The 13,319-nt window shown below is 44.0% G+C and overlaps 1 protein-coding gene across 2 annotated transcripts in view; it reads right to left on the minus strand.

Moving 5' to 3' along the window:
- Positions 1-1,536: 1,536 nt before the first annotated feature.
- Positions 1,537-13,319, minus strand: part of ZFAT (zinc finger and AT-hook domain containing) — a 352,480-nt gene continuing 340,697 nt past the window's right edge. For both annotated transcript variants that reach the window (XM_082258103.1, XM_082258102.1), the window contains exon 16: positions 1,537-2,273. In XM_082258103.1, the coding sequence (XP_082114229.1) occupies positions 2,034-2,273 (240 nt within the window). In that variant the 3' untranslated portion in view covers positions 1,537-2,033. The remainder of the gene's footprint in view (positions 2,274-13,319) is intronic.

A 13,319-nucleotide genomic window follows, 5' to 3' on the forward strand; every position in this document is an offset into this window, starting at 1 on the left:
TCCTAACGGAGGCAACACACACTCGAGCTTCTCTGTAAACATAATCCAGGTTCAGTTCCAGCTAAAAACAAGCCATATTTGCTGAGTTATTGCTAAACAAACAAAAAAAAAAAGACATTCCAAGGCAGTTACTATTCTTCTTTGGGATGCTTTTTAAAGCTGAACTTCAAGGAAAATAAAGCTAAAAACACAGATGAAATACATATGATGTAACTGTGTTACCTGCCAAAAAAAAATTGTATTTCTGCCCGTCCAGTCCTGAGATTTACACAGCTCTACCACAAAGCACAGGGACAGGACTCATCTTTCTCTGCTGCAGTTTCACTCTCACTTTAAACTAGAATTCCTGCCTAGCAACAACTGCTTTTTAAACCCCCCCCCCCCCCCCTCAGCATCCTCCTGCTACCTATCCTGCCCACCCTGTGTATATACTTACCTTTTTTTTTATTTTTTTTATTTTTTTTTTTTATACTTACCTTTTTTGACTCTGCTTGGACCCAGTAACTGGAGCCTGCTGCTCCGGTTCCTCTGTGTCAAGGAGAGTTCTACAACGGCTGGGAATTACGGGAGACATGACATCACCCATAGCCCAGCCTTCGTTGGCATGGGCGTCCGCATGGGGGGGCAGATGCCCCCCCCCCCCCCCGGAATTCTCAACTTCCCCTTTAAAGTGGTTGCTAAGCCACTTTATATTATCCTATCTGGTCTGTTTCATAATCCTGTGTGTTCGTGCCCCTGTGTCTGTGTCCATGTTTTAAAAAGATAAGCCACTCTTTACCAGTTTTCAGAGCGCCGTTCGCCGCTCACGTGACCCGCCAGCTCTCTCCTCTCTCTGTCTGACAGCTGCCTGCAGTTGGCGGGGCAGAGCATTCTCCGCTGACGTCATTCAGGAGGGGAGGAGGAGAGGCAGAGAGGAGGAGAGAGGCGGCGGGTCACGTGAGTGGCGATCAGCGCTCTGAAAAGTGGTAAGGAGCAGCTTATTTTTCTCCTTTAAAAATAACTATTTGCGAGTCGCGGCTTGCGCGGTGATTGACATCAGCAGCCGCGCGGACCACTGTCCTACGCCCCAGGCCCCGGTGCTATCATTCCAGGAGAGGGGGAGCCCAGGGCAAGGAAATTCAGAAGATTTGTGGCCCCATGCACAGAGGCACGGTACGTGTTGTCACAGCACGTACTGACGTCACGTGTATGCATGCGCCGCCTGAACAAACTCAAAACAGAGAGGGTCAGTTCTGCTTTTGCATCGTTTCTCAAACCTTTGAATACTTGTGCTTTATGTGCTAATGACTAAGCCCCTCCCCTTCATGACATTGTTGAAAAGGGGCGGAGCATGGCTGGCCTTAAAATGATGCCCCCCCTGGAAAAAGTCCATGTTCGTTGGCGCTCCCTCCTCTCCCCTGCAGCCGACACTCACTAACACAGGGGAGCCTGAGCTGCATATCATGTGACCGCACAGGAGCAGACTGAAAAAAGTAAGTATACACATCATCTTTTTTTACAAATGGTAGGCAAGGAGGAAGGATGGGACATTTTAAAAAAATAGGCAGGAATTCCACTTTAAGGCTTCCCCTCGCCCTTTAACTGGACAGAAAAAAGGAGAAGCAGTACATGGATAAGATCATCTCTCTGCTCTCTCATCCCATCAGCAAGCTTCTTGCACTGCAGCATATAATTGGCTCCTTGCCTTGTTTATCTTCCCCCAGTCTGAGCGTTGCTTTACAGTAGACTGCAAAAAGCTAGTAATAAGTCAATTCAGGTACTTCTACTGCCTGCATTTAAAACCCCCCCCACATCTAATGATGTATAATGAATACAGAACTGCATTAATTTATGCCTTTTATATCTCCCTGGAGTTCAGCTTTAACTGGAAGCGTAGATGGACGTTCCGCCCCAGAACAGTTGCCATATTCCATTATCTTCTTCCGCTTGGCTCTGAGAGACTCACAGGTACAGTTAGACTTTGTTCCAGGGGAACACTTTCATTTCGGTGTAAACTGAAGCACTGATAGGTCTGGGTATTTTCCAGAGGTGCCTCATATTTCTTGCAAGATGTGCTCCATTGTTCCATCTGCCACGGGCTCCATGGCTTCCTGGACATATACAATGAACTCCGAGGCTTCTTCCCCTTGTGTGTAGACCGTGACGGTTTCGATCCCTTCCACTTCATCTGAAGAGACCACCAGGTGGTGCTGTTCACCCAGCCCGACGGAAGCCTGCTGCAAGGCTTCTTGTATCATCACAGTGTGATTGGCTGATTGCTCTTCTTCCGTCACCTGTAAGGGGAAAAACATGAAATAATGGGTTACAAAGGCAGCTCGTAGCGGGAGTGTGGCCATTGGGAAGGGCTAGAACTTCTGGCACTGTTTTTTATTTTTGGCTGTCTTTCCCTGTCCCGGTGACAACTCCACCTGAACGATGTCCTGGTGTCATAGAGACAGGAAGTGAAGAAGAATCTTCCCAGTGGTGTCACAGGCAGCAATAAAAACCTAATTAACATTCTTATTCACCCTACTTAAAAGAGAAGTATGGCCAACGCTATTTTGATCATAAAGTAGCAAATAAATAGGGTCCAGGTGTGCAAGTGGAATGTGAAGGGTAAGGGAACAAGGGCATGGAATGGGAAGGTGATCAAGCACACCTGGGCAGCAGGGGATTTAATTGTGCCATATATTCATTCAAACACATAAGAATAGTATTTTATATTAAAAAAGTCACAGTATTTTATTAGTACATAGGCATTCAATAATTAATTAAAAAAACAAAAACAAACAGAAGATATTTAAAAAAAATAGTACAAAATATACAAATACATATAAACATTCTATAGTCAGGTTTACTGGTGGACCAACGCGTTTCGCAGAAACAACATCCTCAGGACCCAACAGTAGTATCTCAAAGTAGTTGTGTATAATCACATTCTCCATTGTTTAAAAACAAAACTTGAGGAAATAAGATAATACATCGTCCATCAAATGTTGTGACCCAAGCTGTCTTACCCTAGTATCCCGATAACAACTGAGATATAAGAAAGAGGAATGGGTCACTAGTCCAGCCCGCTACTGTCTATGCCGGATGTATCCAGGATCGCCCATAGGTGACCCCATATATAAAAGAAACAGTCCCCTCACAAAACGGGGGCAGGCAGTGAGGCAGTCACGAGAGTAGATATCCAGTTTAAAACAGAGATCTCATTGCCAAAAAGAGAAACAGGTGATAGTTTGATCATACTTCTCTTGCTCTCCTGTGTCCCAGAGTCAGCTGATATCAGGCTATTTCTACTATTAGCTGATGATGCAAAGCCGGCGCCAAGCTCTGGAAGGATTCCAACAATATTGTTGGGATCTACTCCATTGCCCACACTTTAGCACTCGACTGAGAACTGGGGCCAGCTGCTCCTGCTCCCTCCACACCCTGGTACTTCAGTGACAGTCACTGCTTTCTACTCTGAGCAGAGTGAGAACTGAGCGATCAGCGGTCATGTGATCGATTAGTTCTTGGTCTTAGAGCCAGATTGGGACAGCTGCATCTCAACAACAATGCTGCAGCATGGAGGAAGGTATAAAAGGTTGTTTTTTCATACCCCATGCTTCTTCTTTAAACACTTTCCGCCCGCCAACAGTACATTTACTGCAGACAGGCAGCAGCTGCAAGCTAGGCAATGTAACTTTACATCGTCACCAAACTTCCGGGTTTGCGCCCACTGCTATGCTGTGCTGTGCTTGGACACACAAAGAGTTTGTCAGCAGGATACAGTTAAGGAATATGGCTGTATACCTGCTGATCAGCTATGGCCAATTACAACACAGAGTTTTGGGTTTACAAACAGAGCCAGATCTGTTAGTAAAATCAACACAAAAAAACTGTTAGGCACACAGTTAACCTCTTGATTGCCCCTTTATATTAACCCCTTCCCAGCCAGCGTCATTAGTAAAGTATTACCACTGATCACTGTATTAGTGTCACTAGTGACATCAGTATCAGTTGATCAGTTACTGTCCCTCCCAGCCAGTGTCAGTTAGCGCCAGATTGACCTCCACACTATCACAGCCACACTATAAGTTGCTGATCACTGCCTTTACAATATAGCATCTATAGCTGTGCAAATTTCAGTATATATACCATAGTTTGTAGACAGGAGGGTGTCCCTGGGGTGCGCATCTGGCACGCTCTGTGATAGCTGTGTCCTTCAGATACAGCTGATTACAGATCGTGGTAAAGGGCCAATCACAGCGGCCCTATACCAAGTGATCAGCTGTGTCCAATTCATATTTTATCATCTTTTTTCGTTTGTTTAGCAAAAAAAAAAAACACCCAGTGGTAATTAAATACCACCAAAAGAAAGCTGTCAAAAAAAAATATTTAATTTGGTTACAGTGTTGCATGACAGAGCAATTGTCATTCAAAGTGCGACAGCGCTGATAGCTGAAAATTGGCCTGGGCAGGACTGGGGTACAAGTGCCCAGTAAGGAAGTAGTTAAACACAAAACAATTGTTAGCAGCAGCAGCCACGCTAGCTTCCAACTAACTGTCATTAAAAGCCATCAGGAAATGTTCGCAAATGTGTTTGTGTCTCATTGAATGATCATTCTTGAATCCCAATAACTCATTGATTCAGCTGTCAGAGTAAATGGTTGATCACATTTAAAATCAATGTGTATGACCAGCATAAGAAAAATTATTCCTACTCAGAATCTTTCATAGAAAAAAATTGCTGGAAAATTGATCTGCAAAGCTGGAAGAATTTGTAATTTTTCATCAGATAAATTATTTCCTTCATGTGCATGTTTTGTATAAGAAATTGGGAAGACTTGTGAGTGACAGAAATTTTTAAATCGGATATATACACTACTGTATATGACCAAAAAGTATGTGGACACCTGACCATCAAACCTACTATGCATGGCCATCACACCTACCCATCAACATGACTGAGTTCAGCTGTATGCAGTGAAGGAGACCGTTAACCGATTGCCGAGTATATTTACTGCGGCAGTCAGCCCCTCCTGGGAAAAGCGAAGTAGTACTACGTCGCTCGCCCAGGAGCCTGCAGAGGGCTTGTTCATGGGCATCCCCGCACGAGTGACCGGCCACTCGCGATCTCCCACTGGAGAGGGAGAAAGGCAGACGGCTGATGTAAACAAAGCCGCCTGTCATTCTCTCTGATGTAAGAACAGAGATCATACGCTCCTGCTATGTAGGATCGTATATCTCTGTGGTTACATCACTACCCACGCCCCTTTACAGTTAAAGTCACGCCCCTAGGGACACACTTAACCCCTAATAAACTAATAAAGTTAACCCCTTCCCTGCCAGTGTCATTTTTACAGTAACAGTGCATATGTAGAGCACTGATTACTGTAGTAATGTCACTGGTACCCCCAAAAGTGTCAAAAATGTTAGTCAGGGGTCCGATCTGTCCGCCGCAATGTTGCAGTCCTGCAAAAAAAAAAAAAAAAATTGCAGATCGCCGCCATTACTAGTAAAAAAAAAATAATAAAAATGACAAAAATCTTTACCGTAGTTAGTAAACGCAATAACTTTTGCGCAAACCAATCAAAATATGCTTATTGCGATTTTTTTTTACCAAAAATATGTAGCAGAAAACAAATTGGCCTAAAATGTTAAAAAATTAGATTTTTACATTTTTTTTTGGGGGGGGGGGGGGAATTTCATATAAAAAATGTGAAAAATATTGTTATTTTTTCAAAATTGCCGCTCTTTTTTTTGTTTATAGCACAAAAAATAAAAAATAAAAATTGCACAATTGATCAAATACCACCAAAAGAAAGCTCTGTTTGTGGGAAAAAAAGGACGTCAATTTAATTTGGGTACAGCGTTGCATGACTGCGCAATTGTCCGTTAAAGTCACGCAGTGCAGAATCGCAAAATAGGCCCTGGTCTTTGAGCAGGAAAATCCTCCGGGGCTTAGTAGTACTTAACACTTAACATTTTTGGCTAATGAACAGGGGCATTTTTTATCTTAATGCTGTGAATGCATTAAGGTAAAAAAAGAAGCCCCAGGTACATGTGCTTCCCCCACCATCCGCAAACACTTGCAGTCTTTGTCAACCCCACCGGGATTGATCAGCCCCATTCCATGAACTTTTCTGTTCTACAGGAGACACAGAGCAGTAGAGACAACTACAGTCAGTTAAACTGTTGGGAGGAGGAAGGAAGAGGGAGCAGGGGGCTGGCCAGGCTCTGTGTGTGTCTATGGATTAACACAGCTAGGCTAAAGTCTCAGATGGAAGCACGCCTGCACATGTGTCTTCTTAATACCCAGCTAGCTAAAGGAGACACCCACAAACAGGAAGGAGGGGGCAGTGGCATTGGGATCTCCAGGACTAGAGGAAAGAGACATTTTAAAGAAGGATAGATGGCAAAGTTTGGACATCCATGTTTACGAATAAAGAAAAAAAAAAAAAGAGCTTAAAACTCAACTCCAGGAACTTTGAAAATCCTGTTTGAGCATGACTGTGGTCCTGTGAAACATAGAAAAATTATGACAGAATAGACCAAGTGGCCAATTTAATTTCCCCAATTTTTTTTTTTTTTTCTTTTACTTTTTGTCCAAGTATAAATCTATGTTTATCTCAAGCATGTTGAGATACTTACTGTTGCCTGACTCACTATCTCTGCTGGAGGTCTCCAGAACTAGACATAGTATTCTAAATGAGCTCTCAGGACCTCCTTCCTCCTGCTGGTGATCCCTCTATTGATAACTAAAGATCTATATAAATCAGGACCTCCTTCCTCTGCTGGTGATCCCTCCAGTGATAACTAAAAGATCTATATAGAGGAATCAGGACCTCATTCCTCCTGCTGGTGATCCCTCCAGTGATATAAAGATCTATATAGAGGAATCAGGACCTCCTTCCTTCTGCTGGTGATCCCTCTATTGATAACTAAAGATCTATATAGAGGAATCAGGACCTCCTCCCTCCTGCTGGTGATCCCTCCAGTGATAACTAAAGATCTATATAGAGGAATCTGGACCTCCTCCTTCTGCTGGTGATCCCTCCAGTGATATAAAGATCTATATAGAGGAATCAGGACCTCCTTCCTTCTGCTGGTGATCCCTCTAGTGATAACTAAAGATCTATATAGAGGAATCAGGACCTCATTCCTTCTGCTGGTGATCCCTCTAGTTATATGAAAAATTTGATTTTTGAGTTTGACGTACACATCGCTCCACAAATCATAACTACTGGGTTATTTTGCCTCCTCCAGGAGTAGGACTAGGCAGAACAAAAAACATGGCCCATGGGTCATGCTTAGCTTGGTATATAACCCCCCTCTCTGCTCTAGGTAATCAGTTTAGTAGCAATCAGTATTAGAAATATCAGAACTCCATAGAGGGGTGGGTGCTGTGTCCGTCGATGAACTCAGAAAAATTGATTTTATGGTAAGTACAAAAATCCCATTTGTCTCTTTCATTCATCGACGGACACAGCGCTCGATATATCACTGGGACGTCCAAATGCATTGCCAAAAGGAAAATGGGCGGTGGGGAAAATAACCCAAGGCTAAACATAAGAGCCCTTAACCAGGACACAGAAGCCTTAACCGGGTCACAGGAGCCCCTCAAGAAGGAACAGCCCCTCCTAAACAGCAGCCTGCAAAACTCTGCGGCCAAAAGAAGCATTCGCAGATGCCAAAGTATCTACCTTATAGACCTTTGTGAGGCTATGCACCGATGACCAAGTGGCCACCTTGCAAACTAGCGATATTGATACCTGATAACGGAAGGCCCAAGAAGCACTCAGCACCCGAGAAGAATGCGCCGTGACAGGGAAAGGTGGAACTTGACCTTTAATGAAATAGTCACCGTCTGTCTCTTACTGACAGGGGGGATATGATCAACATGAATAAATACATAAGGGGTCCATATAGTGAACTTGGTGTTGAGTTGTTCACTTTCAGGTCAACACAGAGGACAAGGGGGCACTCTAAGTCTAGAGGAAAACAGATTTAGTCTCCAAATATGGAAAGGTTTCTTCACCGTAAGAGCTGTGAAAATGTGGAATAGAGGTGGTGATAGACTCCACCAGACTCCAGGTGGAGACAGGGGGGGGAAAGCCCAGCTCACTAAGGGAATTTTAAGGCTGGGAGGAGGATGGGAGTCCCTGGAGGTTACCACCCCAAAAAAAAAAAAAAATGCCAAAAAGGGGAGAGGGGGGACTGTTCTTACCCTTCCATGGTGCGGGTAACACTCCAAACATAATCCTCGCCACCGAAGTAGGGGAGCTGTCGGGCAAAGGACCGCTGCGACTCAGACCCAAGCCCGGTCGTATGCGACCCTGCGAGACATTTAACTTGCGGGCCAGCCTCTGTCTGTGAGGCTATGTCGCGGCCTTCCGAGCGCGAAGCTGCAGTCTGCACGCACGCCCGATGGCTGGGCGGACCACTGGATTAAGTTAATCCAGCCCGTTGCCCAGTCCCGCAGTTGATTGTAGATCTCCCCAGATCAAAAACAAAAAAGATGTAAGGAAGGAGAAAAAAATTACTAGGACCAGAGATCCCAGACGGCAGCCTAGGTCCTTAATCCTGACTAGACAGATTACAACTGATTACCTAGCGCAAAGAAGGGGGTTATATACCAAGTTGAGGACGGCCCATGGGTGTAGCCAGTTGTTTTTTTGTTCTGCCTAGTCCTACTCCTGGAGGAGGCAATATAACCCAGTAGTTATGATTTATGGAGATATGATCTGTATTCATGGATGAATGTAAGTGGATGAATGAAATCTATATATAGAAATCAGGACCTGCTTCCTCCTGCTGGTGAACCCCCAGTTAAACAAAGATCTTTATAGAGGAATCAAGAACGCCTTCCTGCTGCTGGTTACCCCTCTAGTGATATAAAGATCTATAGAGAGGATTCAGGACCTCCTTCTTCCTACTGGTGACACCTCTAGTGATCTAAAAATCTAAATATAGGAATCAGGACCACCTTCCTCTTGCTGGTGACCTCTCTAGTGATATAAAGATCTATATGTATTGGAATCAGGACCTCCTTCCTCCTACTGGTGACCACTCTAGTGATATAAAGATCTATTTTGAGGAATCAGGATCTCCTTCTTCCTGCTGCTGATCCCTCTAGTTATATATATATATATATATATATATATATATATATATATACAATAGAGGTGCATATATAATAATATCACAAACAAGATATACTACAACGCACTAGCAGCGCTAAGAACATAAAAAAGTATAAATGCAGTCCACTGGGATAAAGTCCATGTGCTCATATGATCATGCAATGTGCCCAGAATATTCTCTCCTGACAATCCAAGGTCGTGAGTATGTTGGTGAATACACCGGACCCTCCACCTCACCAATGTGCTCCCCCAAATCAGAAACACTCACCAGAAATCTGGTCAACAAGCGCCTGTAACATCAGCCTATCACAGGCTTAGAAACGATCTCCTCAGAAATTAACCAGGAGCGCCGGCACTTGAACCGTCTCAATCGGATCAATTCTTGTGGTATACCCACAGTAGGTTCCAATCAGACAGGGGTGGTACCTGCTTCAGGTATAGTGTGTCCTAGGGCAGTGCTGCTGAGAACAAAGTGCAGGTAAAGTCCCAGGTAGACAAACATAGCAGAGTTCAGGCTGGGGATCTTATCTGTACAAGCAAAGCATAGTCCTCATCCCTCAGTGATCTGCTGCCCAGGATCTGCTTGGCAGTGGCAGGAGGAAGGTGCAGGGGCTCCGCAGAGCTGACCATCTGATGGGCTCTCTGTGCTCTGGGGGGATCGCAGGTTACCACAGCTCCAGCACTGCAATAATAACAGGCTGTGAAGTCATCCCAAACTTCTTCTGTCTTCTTCTGCACGTGGGGGCAGAAGAAGACAGAAGAAGTTTGGGATGACTTCACAGCCTGTTATTATTGCAGTGCTGGAGCTGTGGTAACCTGCGATCCCCCCAGAGCACAGAGAGCCCATCAGATGGTCAGCTCTGCGGAGCCCCTGCACCTTCCTCCTGCCACTGCCAAGCAGATCCTGGGCAGCAGATCACTGAGGGATGAGGACTATGCTTTGCTTGTACAGATAAGATCCCCAGCCTGAACTCTGCTATGTTTGTCTACCTGGGACTTTACCTGCACTTTGTTCTCAGCAGCACTGCCCTAGGACACACTATACCTGAAGCAGGTACCACCCCTGTCTGATTGGAACCTACTGTGGGTATACCACAAGAATTGATCCGATTGAGACGGTTCAAGTGCCGGCGCTCCTGGTTAATTTCTGAGGAGATCGTTTCTAAGCCTGTGATAGGCTGATGTTACAGGCGCTTGTTGACCAGATTTCTGGTGAGTGTTTCTGATTTGGGGGAGCACATTGGTGAGGTGGAGGGTCCGGTGTATTCACCAACATACTCACGACCTTGGATTGTCAGGAGAGAATATTCTGGGCACATTGCATGATCATATGAGCACATGGACTTTATCCCAGTGGACTGCATTTATACTTTTTTATGTTCTTAGCGCTGCTAGTGCGTTGTAGTATATCTTGTTTGTGATATTATTATATATGCACCTCTATTGTATGTCATTTTATTTATAGCAGCAGCTTTGTTAGATATATTGTTTGTATCAAGCATTCATATATCTTTTATATAATAGATTTTAAGGTACTTGTATTTTAGCGCCGGTTGAGCAGGTGTTTATAGTCCCTCGTAGTGCCCCGCCTACTTGCTCCTTTTTTGGATATATATATATATATATATAGAGGAATCAGGAGTCTTTTGTAGATGGGAAGGGGCAGGTCTATACTAGTGCCCATGGCGTTGGAATGAGATGTACTTTAAGATCATATAGGTGTGATATTGGAATGAGATGTCGCACAAGATCATAGAGGTGTGATGGTGAGGTCTCCAGAAACTTTTGGCCAAATAGCATAGCCCCCTCCTTGCTGTCTTGTACACCCTTGGTGTCATTGTTAGCATCATACTCACATTGCCTGTTTACATAGTATGAAAAAATCATGTATTCTTAATGTCAAAGCCCCGTTTCATGCAAACACAGTAAAAAGTAAGTGCTACCAGGTGCGTATTCATTTAAAATTCATGAAATTGTACAATTTCCACAAGGGACGGAGCCCCCTTCCATCTATTTATACTTTTTATAGGTGCTGTCACGAAAATATAAATCACTAACAGGTTTTCCCTCTGTTTGCTGTGCTTCAAATGTCAGCTCTGCAAAAATGATCCATATTTCTTCCTTTCTAGTATGATAAATCACAATTCTGTACCAAGATTTGCATTTCAAAGTCAGTGTTTACATCATCTCACTTCTGAAAATTCTCATTTACATTCTTATAGAACAGCCGCGGGCCGAGGCCCCTCTGCTGAATAATAGCGGGAGGGATGTCGGTCACGAAATAAGCGGCGGTGCCAACTGAAATTCCCTTACTTGGCATATTTGTTCTAGTTTGATATCAGCAGCGCATTTAAAGGGAAATATGAAAGCCGCTGCCTTGTGGGTTAGGAGGAAACACGGCTGGGGTTTTGGGGAAAACCAGTCACTGCCATGCTATGGAATATTATTGTCTTCCTGTTCTCATAACTGAAGGCTAAAGCTAGCCATAGATTCCCTGAGCCATGCTAAACAGGGTGAGTGGACACATTTCCCGCTGCTGACTACCCGGCACCCACGGCTGTCAGAATACCCAAACAACGAATTGACTGCAGTCGCTGTTCAATTTAGATTTCTCAAGTTTGTTGGGTCGACATTGCTACCCACTGATCGAATTTCGGCAAATTCACAGGAATCAGGCAAAATTTGAACCGTGTATGGCTAGGCTACAGTTAAAATGGAAGAAAAGCCTAACTATAACTATTCTTAAAAATGTTAAGACATGGGTGTAAGAGAGATATAGGGGGAAGAGAGAGAGATACATGGGGGTATAGAGAGTGACATGGAGGGAGAGAGAGAGAGACACACACACAGACATGGAGGGAGGAAGCGAGAGAGACACAGACATGAAGGGAGAGAGAGAGAGACATGGAGGGAGAGGGAGAAAGGAGAGACATGGATGGAGAGAGAAAAAAAAGACATGGGTGTAAGAGAGATATAGGGGGAAGAGAGAGAGAGATACATGGGGGTATAGAGAGTGACATGGAGGGAGAGAGAGAGAGAGACACACACACACAGACATGGAGGGAGGAAGCGAGAGAGACACAGACATGAAGGGAGAGAGAGAGAGACATGGAGGGAGGGAGGGGGAGAAAAAAAGATATGGGGGTGAGAGATGTAGGGGGAAGAGATAGATACATGGGGGGATAGAGACATGGGGGGGGGGCAAGATAGCAAAACATGTAGGCAGAGAGCGTGAGAGAGACCTATTGGGGGGGTTGATATGGGGGAAAAAGAGACATGAGAGGAAGCAAAGTGATTTAAGGGGGCGTTATACATTGTCAGAAAGATACAGCGTGGAATAAAAAAAGGGACATATTAGACTAGCGAGAGAACAAGACACATGGGGAAGGAGAGAGACAAAGGAGAGCAATAAAAGAAAATAAAATAAAAAAGGAAACAAAAAAGAAAAGTGAGAGGGAGGAAGGATAGAGAGTTCCATATAAAAACAATCCCTGTGTACAGCAGTTCAGCATTTTGTTGAGCTCCAGTTTCGGAATAAATCTTTCTCCATAAAAAACAATCTGATGAAGTTATCAGAGCTCTGTGAGAGACGTCTGCTCCCCTCAGGCTCAGAAAACACACAGCAATGATCTGTTGTACAGCAGGACGAGGCTTATGTATTGTACAAGAGGAAGGAGACAGCCCGAAGGAGACTCCAAGGAGATGTGGATTTAGCCTTTATTAAACATGGATAACACTGTGTCAGAAAGTCTTACAGATCCCGGAGACACAGAATGTGTAATGCCAAGACAAAGGAGACATGGAAATGCTACAACCTCAATTGCAGCGTAAAAAAAAAAGATGAAGATTCACCGCTATCTAAATAAGAATTTCACACCCAGTGAAATTTTCCACATTTTGCCATGTTACAACCCAAAACGTAAATGTATTTTATTGGAATTGAATGTGATAGACCAACACAAAGGGCACATAATTGTGAAGTGAAAGGAAAATGATAAATGGTTTTCAAAATGATTTACAAATAAATATGTGAAAAGTGTGGCGTGCATTTGTATTCACCCCCCTTTACTCTGAAATCTAGTGCAAGCAATTTCCTTCAGTAGTCACCTAATTAGTAAATAGAATCCACCTGTGTGTAATTTAATCTCAGTATAAATACAGCTGTTCTGTTAAGCCCCTAGAGGTTTGTTAGAGAACCTTAGTGAACAAACA

Source organism: Pelophylax lessonae, assembly GCF_965119305.1.
Source record: "Pelophylax lessonae genome assembly, chromosome: 5".
In the NCBI taxonomy this organism is placed as follows: domain Eukaryota; kingdom Metazoa; phylum Chordata; class Amphibia; order Anura; family Ranidae; genus Pelophylax; species Pelophylax lessonae.